The following is a 16071-nucleotide window of genomic DNA, read 5'->3' on the forward strand; positions in this document are numbered from 1 at the left end:
AGCTTTAGTTGCTGTGGTTTGTCTGGCAAAATAGATGCAATTAGCAGGGAGCTTGTTTCTCTAGTGATCTTCCCAGGAGTGAGTGCCAGGTAGGATGGCTGTGTTAACCCAGTGCAGCCCTGTTAATTTAACTTACAGTGCTAAAATGGGTAATAAAAGGCTAGAATTTGACAGTAAATGGCAAAATGCATCTTTATATTTGTTAAATTGATATGCTCATGAAGGATCTATGTTATTTACTGAAACATATTATGTATTCTGGTAAACATAAGATGACCTTGTAGGCCATGAGTCTTTGGAGATAATAATTTGCAGGATATGTTTTTGGTGAATGTTTCCAAATTTTGTTTCATGTACATTCTGAGCAGCGTAGGGAGCGTTACAGAATTTGGAATGATAAAAACATTAAGAAATCATCAACTAGGGTATGTGTGTGTGAGTAGGAGTCATTTAAAATTCAAATCATAGTCCTATTTTATGCTTTAAAAAAGGCAAAGTAGCAAGACAGACCAAAGCTGCTGTTAACTAAATATAATTCTCATTTATCGTCCTTTCCATGGAGCAACAGGCAGGTTGTGTACCCTGTATAAAATTTGCCTGGATGTGCTCGCTGCCTTCACATCAGTCATTTGCAAATCTTTTGGCTTACAGGTGTGTTAAAGCATGAATTAACTCCTGAGCCACTTTCTTTAGCCTGCATGTGTTTATCTTTTGATGGGATCTTTTAACTTTGTTAATGATTGAGTCCTACTGGTGACCAAACAAAACGGTTATGAAGGGAGTGGGTTGTGATGCATTAATCTGAACAGGTGAGATCATTTTGTTATCAAATGATAAGGTGGATTATACACTGTGCTCAGCTGACATTCCTGACAAGTTGTGAGCCAGGGAGCTCTTTGTTCCAGGTTATCCCTGGAGTTAGGGTGTCTGCTGCTCTGAGCCTCTGGGTTTCCAAGTGACTTTGACCACAACGCTTCTGTGCTCAAGGTTTACCTGGGTGCAAAATGAGTATAACAGCGGCAGAACTGTCTTGGTGAGATGCCTGAGGATTGCTTGAGAGTAAGGGTGGCTGCTTCTGCTTTTTGGTTTCTTTGTATGAGGAAATCAAACACCCCAGGAAATCTAGAATCTGCCTATTCATGAAAAACAGCACTCCTGGATGCTTCTGAAAGCCCTGGACGATTGTGCAATCACACACATACTCGTTATTCTTGTCAGAGGAATGCACAGAGGCCTGGGTCTTCCTTCACAAGAATAACTTGTGTCTTAAGAGGGGGTTTGAACTGTCAGTGTGAAAACACCTCCAGTGCCTCTGCCTTTGGCGCCAGCATCACATTTCTCAAGGGAAGGACTGGAGTAGTACATGTTTTTGAGCAGACTGGAATACATGTTCTGTTGCCTTTGTAAGCACTAACAACTGTGCAGAGCCCTATTGTCAGAGACATGGGCGAGCTGTACCCTAAGAACCATTATTTGTTTATGCACTGCAGCCTTATGAGGAAAAGGAAGTAATTGAAGACAAACCATTTGTGTTTCACAGCTCATCCAGCAAGTCTTGGGCTGAGCTGGGGTACAGGCTGCCCTGTTGCTAAAAGTGAGCAAAAATGGTGATGTTACAATGCAGATGTTGCAATAAAATTTTGAAAGTATTAGAAAAAAACAATCAGAAAGCAGTAAACTGAAGTGGATCCTTTCAAAGGTCACGATGTGTACTTGCATATTTTAACAGCTAAACTGTGCTAAATGGCAAGCCTCATCTCAGCCAATTCTGCCATTGTAAAAAAAAACAACTTTAAGAAATAATAAATCTAGTCCTGTTGTTGTCAAGATGAGTCCATTAATTTTGTAGTAATAATTGACCTTCTTTTCAATTGATTTTATGTAAAAATCAAACTCTTACTTGTTTGTGACAGTCTTAACTGTGAAAAGTGTAGAAATTTGTGTTACTGGATTAGAAACTTCAGGTGTTTTTGTTTGTTGTGTTTTGTTTTTTTTCATTTGGTTGGGTTTTTTTGGGGGTTTTTTTTGTACCATCTTATTGCTCAAGAGTAGCCCTTTACCTGCTGAGTGGGGAGTATGATCTTACAGCAGGCCTCTTCTTTGTACATAAATGCATCTTAAATGGGTTTTTCTTAAGCTCTGTTGGTTTTAGAAAGATCACTTTGGGAGCACTGATATGTCTGCCACAAGAATATGCACTGCCACGTGCTCTATTGGAACATTCTTTTCCAACATAATTTTGTTAGGGCCTTCTGGTTTACATCTAACTTTGTTGCTTGGACTGCTCATGTGTACTGTAGTCATGTTAAATTGACCCTTTTTAGGCTCATAAAGTAGCTTGAACCCTTATATGCCAGCAAATATTTCAAAATAAGACTGTGTCATGATTGTCCTGTAATGAGCTGTCCCACTGTGTTGACATACACCGAGCACTCATACCTCTGATGCTGCTGGCCACTACCTAGAAGGTAAAAATGGGAAGCAGTTCTTCAGAAAGTTTCCCTTCCCCTGACTGTCTCCCTTGGGCATCTGTGGTGTAGTGACCAGAAGCTGCTCTGCCTGTGATACTGGAGAGGTTTCTTTGGTGTTGCCAGTGTAGGGAGGATGCCTGATCACCTGCCCCTCTTCAGACATGGGCATCTTGTGGATGGGTTCACAAGTAAGAGTGGCACTCCTGCTGCTGGTGTAGCTATTTTGTGAGCACGAGGTGTGATCTTACCCAGAGGCTCCCAGGAGAGTGGTGTTAACCTACTGCACCTACTGTGTGTGGCTGCCCTGAGGAGGTGGGTGAGGGAGGGAAGAGATCAAGGTTTTATTACTGTGAGAGAAAGCTGCTGCTAGGCTGGGGAAACTATGGCTGAGCAGTGGAAAAAACCCTTGGGGAGGGCCCTGCCCTTTTCTCTTCATGGACTCTCTTCATTTCTCTTCTGGGCTGTGGAAGAGATGCTTGGGCTAGGGGTAGCTGGGAGGAGAGCACGAGAGGCTGTCTCTCCCCTGTACAAGAGCAAGGAAATGAAGCAGCTTTGTGTGACAGGGCCAGCCTGTCATAAGGGAGCTTCAGTGGAGGGTTGAGCCTTTAGGAGGCACGAGTTATTCTGCAGCAGTTTGGCTCTACACCAGTGGTAACCAGAGCACTGGGTCTCATGACATCAAGCCTGAAATAATCTGCTAATATTCAACAGTGGTACAGTACTGGTGCTCTTAGGATTTAGCAAGATGTTACTCAGCTGAGGAGCTGAAGCTGAAATCCTGTCCCTGAAGGGTTCAAACAGTGTTCAGAGTTGGATGCTGGGTTACATCCTCAGCCTGCTTCCTCCTCTCCAAGCGAGGAACATGTTTTGTGCCGACCTGATCGCTTGATCATGGGTACCGAGCAGGGCTGAGTTCAGGAGGTGCTAGCTGTGTAAAGAGCTCTGTGTGTGCTCTGGGATTTTGATGCAAGTGTCTTCCTTTTTTCTTTTTAATCTGGAAAAAGATGCAGCCAAGAGCAGATAATTCTGTGGGTAAATCAACAAACAGTACTGTAGTTTTGCAAGATGAGTCATTCCTTTAGCAAAGAGTAAAATCTGTGAGTGGGATGTGTTACCAGAGATTGGAGTGATATGATATAGAATCATTACATTTTGATAGGCAATAGCTTCCAAAATATTAGTTTTGTTGTGCTTTCTCCCCAGAATCACTGGTCTCACTAGTCTAACTGCATTTTTTCCATTGCCTTTGCTGGAGAAGAAATTCAGGTGCTATGAATGAGAAATCTTTGCATTCTTACTTTAGAAATGCCCCAAATGTGTCTAAAACTCCCCCATTTGCTTACAGTCTCTTATATTGCTAATAATATCATGATAATCTTGTATAATCTTTTACATTTAAATACATCCTATGTTCCTGGTAGGACTTCTCATCCTTGCTTCTTTTTAAAATATCGCTAAGATTTCTGTTATATGATCTTGAGAGACTGGTTAAATAGATTTCTTCAGTTCACTGGTGTGTTAACTAGCTTGTAGTTGATCAGGTTGCAGCAGTCTCTTCAGTGTGTTCTACTGGATCTGATCCCAGTTTTGCTTCCTTCAGTGTATGACAGCAGAGGGAATCTACACTCACTCTGCTAGAGGCTTTTCCCCTCTGGTTTCAGGATTTTCCTGGAAAATAATCTTTTCTAATATTAAATGTTTCTTACAAATTCTGTTCTTTTTTGTTTTTTCAATAGGTGTTGGCATCATGTCGGGCATTTCTTTTAACATCTCGGATTCCCACCAAGGTAAAATCACTGTGTTTCTGTAAATGCTCTGGGGTAACAAATGAAAGTTACAGAAACTAAGTAGCAAAAAATCAGCATATTTTAGTTATACTTGTTCATCTGTTAAAAAAAAGTAGGTAATTGAGGAATGGTATGTTGCATGATTTTGAGTTAGAATGGTGCTTCTATTAGTATATGCCTTAAATTAATTTTTCAGTACATGTATATATTTATTAATCCACACTCCTTTTCAGAGGATTTTTAACTTCTAGAAATGCAGGTGGCTGAAGAGTTGCATTGTAAACTCCACCTTGTGAGAGGAGCCTGATGAATTTTATAGAAGGACAGTTTATGTGCAAACAAGCTGATGGCATTATTCCCTCTAGAGTTTGTAGTGTCAAATAGGATTATGTTTGATATGGAGGCAGAAACTCTGTTGAGTTTTATTAAATTCTGCTGTTTTCTAGTGATTTTTGCCGTTAATTCTGAAAAGCAGTTTGGCAACTTGCCTCACCAATGCCAGTGAATTATTTTTTCTGTGCCTGTGACAATTAGTAATGATTGTTGTAGAGGAGAAAGATGATTTCCACATGAATAAAAGTAACTGATGTGAAAGAACATCTCTTGTCCAGCTTGGAATCAGTGAATGGGAATTTGGCACATGTCCTGTTTTGTTGTATTTGACATGTGTGTGCCTAAGTGTATGTGTGTATATCTATCTATCTATCTATCTATCTATCTATCTATCTATCTATCTATCTATCCACTTTATAGCAGAATCCATAAATGGAGCTGTTGATATCAAATTTTCAGTTATGGTCACTGATGGTAAATGCAACCATCCTTGGCCATAATTTGAAGATGCTGACAGGGAGGTAGGATGAACAGCAGCTTGAATTTTTGTGGATACTCATGTTCCTCACTCGATCACCCTGTCCCTGCAGCACAGGTATCTCCAGTTGGTTGTCTGTTGGTGTTTGAATCACTGCAGTTTTCAGCCAGGGCTTTTTAAGACTTTTTAAGGTTTGGTGACTGCTTGCCTGGAAAGATAGACCCAGTTGAACAGCTCAGACATCAGTGCAATGGCAATATGATAGGTGGTAATCATGATCTTGTTAAACAATAGCAAAGCCACTATAAGTCATCAAAAAGCTCTTGAAGGCTGAGGCTTGGAGTACTAAGTGATAACTCTGTTCAACTGAGTGTTTCAGACAATTCTCAGAACTCATTAAATACATTTGCATAGTTGAAAAACTTGGGTTTGTTTTCATTAAAATTTAAAATATGTATTCTGTACTAGTAGAAATGCAATTTTGGCGATAGCAAATAGAATGAAGATGATGAGCTTATGATTTATGTAAAAATTAAACTTTGTCTGAACCATTATTATGATGGTTTAAAATGCATTTCTAGCAGGGTTAGTGGAACTTAGTAACTTTTCTAATGTCTGTAGTATTTTCAATAGCTGTTCAGAAGCTTTCTGAGCCCGAGAACTTCCCTGTAACTGCCAGGCAGTAACTCCTCCAAAGACAGCCAAGAACATTCAGTAAAGATATGTTATTTCTCTGAGGACATCTAACCAAACTGAGTATGCCTAGAGATGGCCAGCTCTGAGCAACTAACTGCTGCATTCAATTCCAAGATTTACTTTTGTTTGAGATGCATCTACTAAACAAGGATAAAAATTAAAAAGAATTAATGTTGGTTAACTACAGTACCAACTCACACTATTATTCTTAGAGCAAAGATATAGCAATGGCCACCTCTAAACTTCCAATCAGTCATTCTCACTAATAGAGGTGGACTGATTGGGACTGAAGGACAGTATTTAAAGCTTGCTACTTCTTACTACAGTCTAAATAAAATGTAATTGCAACATTAGTAAATGCTGGATGTGTCATCAAGCCCACAAATAAGCATTTAAAATGTTTGTAGGAATGTAGTTCAGATCTGGCATGTATTTCTAGTGCAACTTTCATTAAGTTTTGGTTGAAAAAACTGAAAACTGTGAAATTAGCTGTCTGGGTAACTGAAAGTTTCCTAAATGAGAGGCACGCATAGCTTTTTAAGTGGATTTTAAAAACATATAATTTTGGGTAATAAATGAGATTATGCCTTTTAAAACCTTTCAAAAATTACTCTTAGTTTGAGGTAGATGATGTTTAGAATGTGTTTACATTTTTGCTGCAAAGCAAGGACTATACTTTCATATTTTTAACTAGAAAAACAAACCAAAGATGAGCTGCAGAGATAGTGCCATGTTTCCTGATATTTGTTAGTTTAGTCTGCAAGAGGATTTGCAGACTAAATTCTTGAGTCTGGATCTGTGTGAACTTTTCAAATATTTTTGATTATGTATACATATATGTATGTATGTGTTTACACATAGCAAAAGAAGAGAACCTTCAAGTTCTTCAAGTAAATAGTTTTCAAAATATGGAGGATTTCAATCACAGAAACTCCACTCTAAAATTTCATTGTGATTTAGGTAAATAAATATTTAATTAGTACTGGAAAAAAGAGCTTTTCCCTTCTGTATGTGTAGTCCTGCTTAATCCAGTAGCTAACAATAGCTGCCATAGATTTTTTGGGGGGGTTTGGTTTTTTCCTTTTTTTTTTTTCTTTCTGCCCTGAGTCAACTGCACTGGGCCATGTCATCACAGAAGACTTCCAGTCCTGGCTTAGAAATAAAGCACTGAAGAGAAGGGAATGCCTTGCACTTGGGAAAATGCAGGGTGTTGGTGTGAGCCCTAAGAGGCTTGTGCTGGTTCTGCCTCTCCTGCCACAATTCCCTGTGCTCTCTGGGCTTTGTAACCAGATGTGGTGGCACCCCTGAAATTGCCTGTCTGCTGTGCTTGCTGCCCCTGTGGCACCAGGTGTGAAATGAAGCACGTGAAAGCCAAAAACTGCAGAGTAAAGTTTGTTCACCAAGAAGGGCCTTTGGCTGAAGGTGAACTTTGCACAGAAAGTGGGAGGGGTGCTTTTATCTTCTGATGCTGCCAAATTGTGAGGGCAACTGAAGGGATAAGGATTCAGAAAATAGGCGACAGAGAACACAGTAACAAACGTTTTCTGGAAAGCTTTTTGATGGTTGGAAGCTGGTACCTCTGTTCCTGACTTTCCAATGTGTTGTTCCAGCCTTTACAGGGAGGGAGTCTCGTTAGCTGTGTCTGTCTTCTGAGCACCCCAGTAGTCATTCAGGGTTGACTTTTTCACAAATACAGGAATAAAATGATATGGTGCTTGCCTGTTAGCCTAGGAGCACTCTGTGAACCTAGGGTAAGATAAAGTACAGGAAACTTGGTGCAGTTCAGGCAGGCTGCTCAGTGGCAATGGTTTCAATGGTAACTAAAAGGAAATGAGCTAATGTCTTGCCCTGTAGTTCCAATTCAGTCCAAGAGGTTTGTTTCTTTCTTTGTATCTCAGCTGCCAAGATGATTGTCTACTTAACTGTGAATTCAGATCTGAGCACAATCTCTGTAGCCCTAGATTTGTCCCTGGTGAAGAATTCCCTGCCGCCTTCTGAGCTTCCATTTGGATTCAGTATGTTCTTCCCTGCCTAGTCTGAATGTCATCCAAACAAACCACTCAGACAAAGCTTATGTATCACTTCCTGTCATACTTTTAGACAAGTTAAAGCAGTCCTTGGACATTTATGTTCATATCAGGATGTATCTATTTATATATGTTATTTTTATTCATATATATATATATATATATATATATATATATATATATATATATAATATGTACATGTCCCTTCTGCTTCTGTTCAGTAAAATTTTTCACATCTGTGATCAATGTAACTAATGAAAGAATAATTTCAAAGCTGTAAGGATTGTAATAAATGATTAATCAGTCACAAGAGTACCCATCAGTAGGGTATTGTATTAATGATGCTTTTTATAGTAAAATTTTTTCACAAAATTGATTATAAGCTTATGTGCTTATAGCTTGCAGTAAAATGTCCGATGTGCTATTCCTATAACCTCTAATAAACATTTAAACCTGTAACAAGCAAATGTAAGTATTTTTTTAATGAAAAATGCATCCCGGTATTAATAAATACTTAGTGCCAAGTACAGAAGTGTTATCAAATATCAGTATCCTGCTCAAGGTTTTCTTAACCTCATGGAGAAGTGTAAGTGCTCTTTAAAATAAGATGATGCTTGCACTAATGTGGTGTTTTCTTTCCTAACTACAGTTAGAACTAACTTTCAGCTACTTGGAAATCCAAGGAGTAACTTCCAGTAAACCAGGCCAGGTGAGTGTAATCTAGATCAAAGATGCTTGTTTAGTCATTGCTAAATTGTTCCAGTCAAGGAGGTAATGCTCTAACATGCAGATGTCCTTTTCCACTGAGCACACTGTGCATTTGGATTCTTGCATTCATGCTGGTCTAACGCCTTAAACTTGGCATTAAGGATTTAAAGAGTCAGTTTTAGGAATGTTTTGTGCACTTGGAATAATGATAAGAAATAGATTGGTTTTTTTTCTAGATCAGTATGGCACAAGTTTCCATTTGTGTCATAAGTGGATCTTTTTCTCAGTGATGGTAAAGCAGTGGTGGCTGGTACACAATAATCACCCCACAAGCTGCAGTGGCTTCTGTGGTGAATGCCTTTATGGGGAAGCCAAAAGCTACTGCTTACATTGCAGGCATAAATGCTTTGCTTTCAACTATTCTTCATGCCTTTACTGTGTACAACACAAAATATATTTGACAGGAAGGTACGTGCCCAAAACCATAAATGTCAAAGAGAAGGTGCTGAAAAGAAGAATGCCTTTAGAGCGTTTTTAATTCATAAGATGAACATGTTGACAAGGTTTGACAGTTCAATTGTATCGAAGTCTTCATGTGTTTCATGTGTGTTTGGCTTTTAAAGAGCTTTTTTAAGAATAGGAGTGCCTGAGATACTTTGAACTCTGAAAAGCTCCCATTGTATTAATGTGTCATCTTTTTAACCTGCCTTTTGAAGCTTTCCTTTAAGGAGGGAAAAGAATAAAAAGGTCCAGGTGATTTAGTGAGGAGACATTAACTAAATTCTAAGTTTTTGTGGCTTTCTTTTATTTAAGGTACTAAAATGCAAGGTAACTATTACTAATTTTTCCTAGAGGCATAGACAATCAGTGTTAATGCAGCATTTACACAAGATTTTCAGCAGCCTCAATTAGCAGACGCTTTTCCTAAAGTATTTCTTAAGGTTTTTCATGTTTACATTCATAAGTGTTTTAATTGTGTGAGGCTTATGACTGAAGGCAGAGAGAATCCTGGATTATTTCTTGTGGAGCAAATGATTTTGCTGCAGTTTTCCTGCAAACAGCATATTATAGCTTTGATATCATAAGGGTGTAGTTTTGTCCTAGGCATCTTGCCAGAGAGCCATGAAAAGCTTTCTACTGTAAGATAAGTGAACAAATGAACATAGTAATATAAGGAAATGCTGTGCTAATATTGGTGAGGATGAAAAACTGTGGTAAGCTGCCCACTCATTCATCATCAGGGAATGGTGGCAAAAGGCTCAGGAAGGAGTTGAATTGATGGTAAAAGGTGTGAATAGTCTCAGTGTGCTTTAGGGGTAATACAGGTAGGAAGCTCTTAGGTGACCTTAGACATGAATTTGGAACCAAGAGAGCCCTGGGAACCAGCTTCAATTAGAAGCAATCCCCTGCATAGAGTCCCCTCTCCTACTGTCTGTCCTCACTTATTCATGCCTAATGTTACCTTCTCACTGTGTGTGCACAGCTTCTCATCGAAGAGAGATGATGACTTGGGCTGTGCTAACCATTCACACCGGAGTCAACAGAAACATTACACTGCTTCCTGTGATGCAGCCGAAAGCAGCAGCAGAGCTGATGTGTCACTCATACCCTAATCTGATTTGGTTCTGAATGCTCAGTATCTATCGCAAAAGGCTTTATTTATCCCACTCTCTGAAGCACATATTCCCCAGACAGCGGGACAGTTACGCTGACTGAGTTACTGCTTCATCTGCACTGAGACAACACAGCACCACAGCATTTTCTTAAACGGCACAGAACAAAGCATTAGAGCTTTTCCAGAGGATCACAGCCATTAAAGACTTTTACTTTTTGCCGGAGGAAACAGGCACGCTGCTCATTCAATAGTTTCCTGTCAGACTGTGCTTGCTTCGCCTGGTGTTCTGGGATGTGTTTCAAAAAGAGACAATGCTGTGAAAAGTTCTTGGTTTTCAAAGTGTCAGCTGAGGTCAAGATCCTTTGAAAATTGTATTCCCGTGGGAAGCAGGGCACTGTTAGAAAAAGCAAAGAGTGAATACGGGGGTCTTGTACATTCAAGAACAACTTTCAGAAACTTTTTACCTGGAGCGTTGCTGTGTCATGTCTTAAAGAATAACAGATCCCGACGAGCATTCAACTGGCATTCAAAATGCTTTCTTGTTTAATTCGTCAACATGAATTATATGAGATCCTTCTCAGCCTCTTGCACTTTTTTTTGTAGTTGATTATGGAAACTGAGAAATGCAGCATCTCCATGAAGATGGCATCCTCAGAGGATGTGAACGAGGTGCTGGCACACATTGGGACCTGCCTCAGGAAGATATTCCCTGGACTCTCACCAGTGTGAGTATCCTTTAGGGCACCTCTAGTGGGAACAGATTGTATGGAAGCAGTGACAAGCCACCCCTTTTTGTCTGCTGGTCTTCCCAGCCTGATCTCAGAAATACACTGGGGATATAAGAATCATATCCACAAGCACTGAGCTTTTGTCCAGGTGTATGGCAGAGCCAGGACACAGTGTAGAGCGTAGGTAGACTGTGTGTGATCCTGTAGGGTCATAAGAGCCTTTGGTTTGAAGGGGGGTAGCGTTATTTGAGGCCTTGAGTTTTTATTTTGCCTCGTTGCCTCTCCAGCCTCAGGTATAGCTTAGGTTCTGTCTTTTTTGTTGTAATTGGCTCCTTTTTCTGTTTTATATTTTTCCCACCCCAGAAGTAAAATCTGAGTTGGGAGAGGAGGGAAAAGTTCCATTTACTTTCAGTGTTTGTGAAACAATGCACGTGATTGTGAGCCTTGTTCTTCAAAACTGGGCCCTGAGCAGTCTTTTCATATACTTCCCATGGTTTAACTGACTCCTTGAATTATTTGCCTCATTTTCTGCCTTTTCATTGCATTACTTGTGCCTTGATTTTCTCTCTTACCTGTGTCTCTAGATTCTATCATCTTGCAGCAATTCTCAGTAGGTTTTCTTCATTTTCTTTTCTTTCTTCTCAGTCATTGCCTCATCTTCATCACTCTACCAAGTCATGCAGCTCTACTGTATTCTCTTCAGCTCCTGGTTTTCAGCATTATTAGAAAATTGGGCTGTGGAAAAGAGTTTTCCCAGACATGCTGATTTTTATAAGTGAACTTTAGTAACAGACACTAGATGTGAATGGTTAGGCTAAACTTACGTGTTTTATTTTGGGTGGATGTCTTGATTATTCACCTTTCCTGTTGGTGGAGTAGGAAATCAAGTTCATAAACTCTGGAGGGCAGTTTCTTTTTCTTGTTTTCATTTTTTTTTTCCACTTCCAATTTTCCTCTCAGGCAGTGTTGTTAACTGCCTTAGTGGAGATTGAGCTCTCCCTTCCAAGAACAGGAATACAACGGAGTATTTGTGAGCAGGGTTGCTATAAAACCTCAGTAATAGTGTGAGAAATGCAGACAAAAAGAATAAAGAGGGTTGCAAGATTGTTTCTTTGGTTGTTTATGAAGGCCTTGAACTCTGTATATGTTTTTTCTGGGCTTTCTTGAGAACATTGCTGGAGCAGTTTGGGTAGCTGCATGGAGTGCTTGCTTCCCAGAAAAAAAAAAATCTGATTTCTTGCTCTCCTCTCAGATGGCAGAGTTTTCCAAAATGGAGGCATTGGAGTTGTGTAGATGATAGAGGGCCAGATCAGGCAAGAAAGGGGGGAAGAGGTTTCTCCAGGTATTGTTGGTTATTAAGTCTCTTCTGTTCCACCTCCCTCCCTGTTAGACCCCTCATCAGTTCTGTAGTATATGAGGCAGTCTTGGCATTCAGAAAAAACAGGTAATTTTATTTCTTAAGAGGCAGGAAGGTTTCTTATCTGCCTTGGGAAGGAAACCACTACCAAATTACAAAGATTGGAGCTGGACATCAAGAGTGCAGCCTAGAGGCCACATGGAGCTGCTCTGCTCTTTGCACCATGGTGTTAGTTCTGCGTAAAAGCAGTGTATGTACGGCAGTGGTTTCAGGGTAACCCTTAATACTGTGTCTCTTCCCGATTTTGGGCATCCTGCTGTCAGATGAGGGCCACAAGTCTCCTTAGATGGAGAGATCCTGTAATACAAAAGGGTTTAGTTGCTCCAGTAGTCACAGGATTAATCAAAAGAATCAGAGAAAGAAAGAGTGAATGAATGTTACTTCTGCTGTGCTGCAGAATGATTTGTGTGCTTCTTAGGTAGGAAAGTGAGTTGTATTAAAAATGGTAATTCTTCCTATATGTTCATTTAAAAATGCTCTTAAAATAAAAAGGTTTATGTGTTTAAAAATGCTTTCAAAGCCATGAATTATATTTTTCCCCTCTTTTCCATCTAGGAGGATTATGAAAAAAGTAACTATGGAGCCTTCAGAAAGGTTGGCTAATCTCCAGGCCCTGTGGGACAGTCAGACAGTGGCAGAACTTGGACCTTGTGGTGAGAATGAATTTAAATGCTCAAATATAAAAGGACTGGAATTGCAGTGTCAGGAAGTTTAACTCTATTTCTGGCAGAAGCTTGAAAAGGTGTAATTAGTTTTAAGGTGTAATTAGTATGAAGCAGACTTCTGATTGGTAGGTGAAGGCACTATATTAAGCTTTCTTGCAACTTACCAAGTTGAAGATAGGATAGTCTCAGCTCCTTTCATAAGCACAATGGACAGTCTTCTGAGAGAAAAAGGGAGTGAGTTTTGCCAGACTGGATCTTTAAGTATTGAAGTGTTCTTTTAGATGTACATTTGTTTGCTTTTTTGACTACGGTGTTAAATAGTCTCTCGGGTTGTTTGTAGGAGGCTTTTCGCAGATGTATGCTTGCGTTTGTGACTGGCTTGGATTCCCCTACAGAGAAGAAGTGCAGTGGGTAAGTGCTTGTTTTGTTCTGAAGCTCTTTTCAGCTATCTGTACTAGTGATGAAAGAACAGGTAAATCCACAGTGCTTGCCAAAAAAAAGCCCCACTACAGTTCCATAAAGATGTTTTGGTTATGTGTTTTTAACAGGACGTTGATACGATTTATCTGACGCAAGATACCAGAGAGTTGAATTTGCAAGACTTCAGCCACCTTGACCACAGGTAAACCACATGCTAATCATGCTAATGTTGATGAAGTGGGATGCCCCCACAGCTGTTAATGGAACGTGTAGCCCTGTGAAATGACCATCTGTAGAATTTTCAGTTTTCAGCACAAAGCTGCTGGTTTTGCACAAAAGTCCCATGGAAACCACATTTCATTCAGGAGCCTGAGAAGATAAATATATTTTCTTATTGGAAGCAATCCAAAAAGTTAGCAGATAGATACTTTTCCTGTGATGGTGGGTATAAGAGCTCAAATTCAGCAGATAAAACATGCAGCTACATCTGGTGGGCAAAGCGAAAAAGGAAATTGTGAAGTCTTCTGCAGAGTCTTTTTCTCGTGTGTACACAGTAAAGGAAATTAATTTTTGCCAGGAAGTCAGTAGAAGGTTTAAGTTGTTCAACTGAATTCCAGGCAGTTGTCTCTTCACTTATAATAGATGCTATCAAAAATATATACTTCCAGAAAGGAATTAATTGAGGGTAATTTTGCTGTGAGATGCTGAAACTTAGCTAAGTGTTGTATTTAGTTTACTGACTTTAGCTGGCTGAGAAAATTGGATTCTGACAAAGTTGAATCTGGAGACATTACAAGTAGGAAGAAATGGGACTTAACTAAAATTCGTCATTATACAAAGGAAATTGCAAATTTAAGAAAGTGTAAATAAGATAGAGAAAGCATTTGTTTCTATGGGAGGACCCAGTGAAAGAATTAAGAACCTATCACAGATACCATGTGAGAATATCATAACAGAAGGGCTGAACCTGGAGGTAGGTAAATAGGAGTATTTTGCCACAGCATTCTTCGCAGCTTTAAGCTATCTGGTATGTGAACTCACAGAATGCCCCATTCAACGACTCAGCTCATTTTCTGTGGCACATTTTCACAGACTGCAGTGCATCCCTTGGCAAAGTTACCGAGCAGTATCTGTGTTGACTAATTCAGAGGTAACTCAAGACTACAGGATGGCAACTGGTGCGTGACAGATGCAGCCAAAGACTCTTTCCTTGGTTAAGCCTTGCTGAAAGAGGATAAGGGGAGGAATACTATTAAGCACAAGCAATTTTGGGGCATGAACTTCGGGGCTTTAAACATTTATTGCAAGATGAAGTGGTGAGAAGACTGTGGGGCATTCTTGAGAAGGTGACCTGCAGATACCCAGCCTCAATAGATATTAAATGTTTGAACAATTTATTAGGAAAGAGTAGATGGAATTGTTTTAAATATTTAGACTATCTCTGCTGGTGCAAATGAGTTTGGCTTCCAGAAAATGAAGTAACGGGTTTGCTGTTTCAGAAAAGCTTTTCATTAAAATATACCTTACAAAATTGATGTTGCTGAAGAAATGTATTTGTGCTGTTAAGAAAAGTCCTTATTAAGTGTTTCACGATTGTCTAAGTCCAAAGATTCAAATTTATTTCGGTGCCATTTACATGCTGTGGAATCCATCTTGTGATGAGAGCTTCTACATGTTGAGGACTGAACTGAGGAAAGTTTTGGAGTGAAATTTCAAGATTAAAATTTTAAGAATGCCAAACCCTTGTTATTCACTAAAAATACAGATTAGGAATTGAAATCCCAGTCAATCCAAGAATGTATGTAAGCATTTTCCAATATATTTAAGACAGTGGGACTGCTATAAATTCACAGTATGCCACTATATTTTGGATTTTGACAGACTGCTGTATCCGCCTAATTTTTGGGATTGCTGAATCTCTATAGTTTATGTTGTGTAGTAGCAAGGTAGGATAGGGACATCCGTTCTTTGAATATAGGGGCTGTGCGTTGCAAAAAGAAGCAATTTGTGTTTTTCCAAGTAAAACATTTCTGTTAAAGGTCAACGTAAGATGGCATGAATTATAGATGAATTTAAGTTCCCAGAGTATCACAGCATGCCTTGCTGCTTGGGAACATGACTTCCAAAATTTTGCCTGAAGTTATGTTGTGCTGTGAACCATATAATTATATAATAGTAATAATAATAATAATAATAATAATAATAATAATAATGACTCAAAGTGAAAAGAAGTGAAAAAGGGCTTATTTGATACAGTATCACGATCTTAATTTGTGTAGCATGTGTTTTAGCTTATTTGGACATTCAAAAAATTCTAAGAAAAGTGTAATTGTTTAGATTTTTTCCTTTTGTTGAGATTTCTTGCCATCTGGAATACACTGGGGGACAGAGATGTTGAAAAAACATGAAGGCATTAGATAAACTGGAATCTTGTTGAGACTTGGAGAGATTGTCTGCATTCCAGAAGAACAGAATCTGTTTTTTATTTTAAGATGGCACAGATTTATCTTTTATAAATATTACTTTATTCTGGGTGGTAATTTTAATCAGTATAAGCATCTCAATGAGGGAAAGTTATGATTAGGCCCTGCTTTTGGGACTGGTCCTTAGCTTTCTTTCACACCACATTGGAAAATAATTCAGGTTATTGTTAATACCACATTTAGACTGCAATAGAATAAAGTGAATAAAACAATACGTAATTTTGAAAAGAAAAACTCAATATC

At 39.1% G+C, this 16071-nt stretch overlaps 1 protein-coding gene across 5 annotated transcripts in view; it reads left to right on the top strand.

The window, feature by feature from the left end:
* CARMIL1 (capping protein regulator and myosin 1 linker 1) overlaps positions 1-16071 on the top strand; it is a 192027-nt gene that overhangs the window by 76006 nt on the left and 99950 nt on the right. For all 5 annotated transcript variants that reach the window (XM_086894882.1, XM_086894910.1, XM_086894899.1 and 2 more), the window contains 6 exons: positions 4208-4258; positions 8442-8501; positions 10719-10840; positions 12816-12913; positions 13266-13336; positions 13474-13547. In XM_086894882.1, coding sequence (XP_086751008.1) covers positions 4208-4258; positions 8442-8501; positions 10719-10840; positions 12816-12913; positions 13266-13336; positions 13474-13547 — 476 coding nt within the window. The remainder of the gene's footprint in view (positions 1-4207; positions 4259-8441; positions 8502-10718; positions 10841-12815; positions 12914-13265; positions 13337-13473; positions 13548-16071) is intronic.

This window comes from Cyanistes caeruleus, chromosome 1, assembly GCF_971803275.1.
Source record: "Cyanistes caeruleus chromosome 1, bCyaCae1.hap1.1, whole genome shotgun sequence".
In the NCBI taxonomy this organism is placed as follows: Eukaryota; Metazoa; Chordata; class Aves; order Passeriformes; family Paridae; genus Cyanistes; species Cyanistes caeruleus.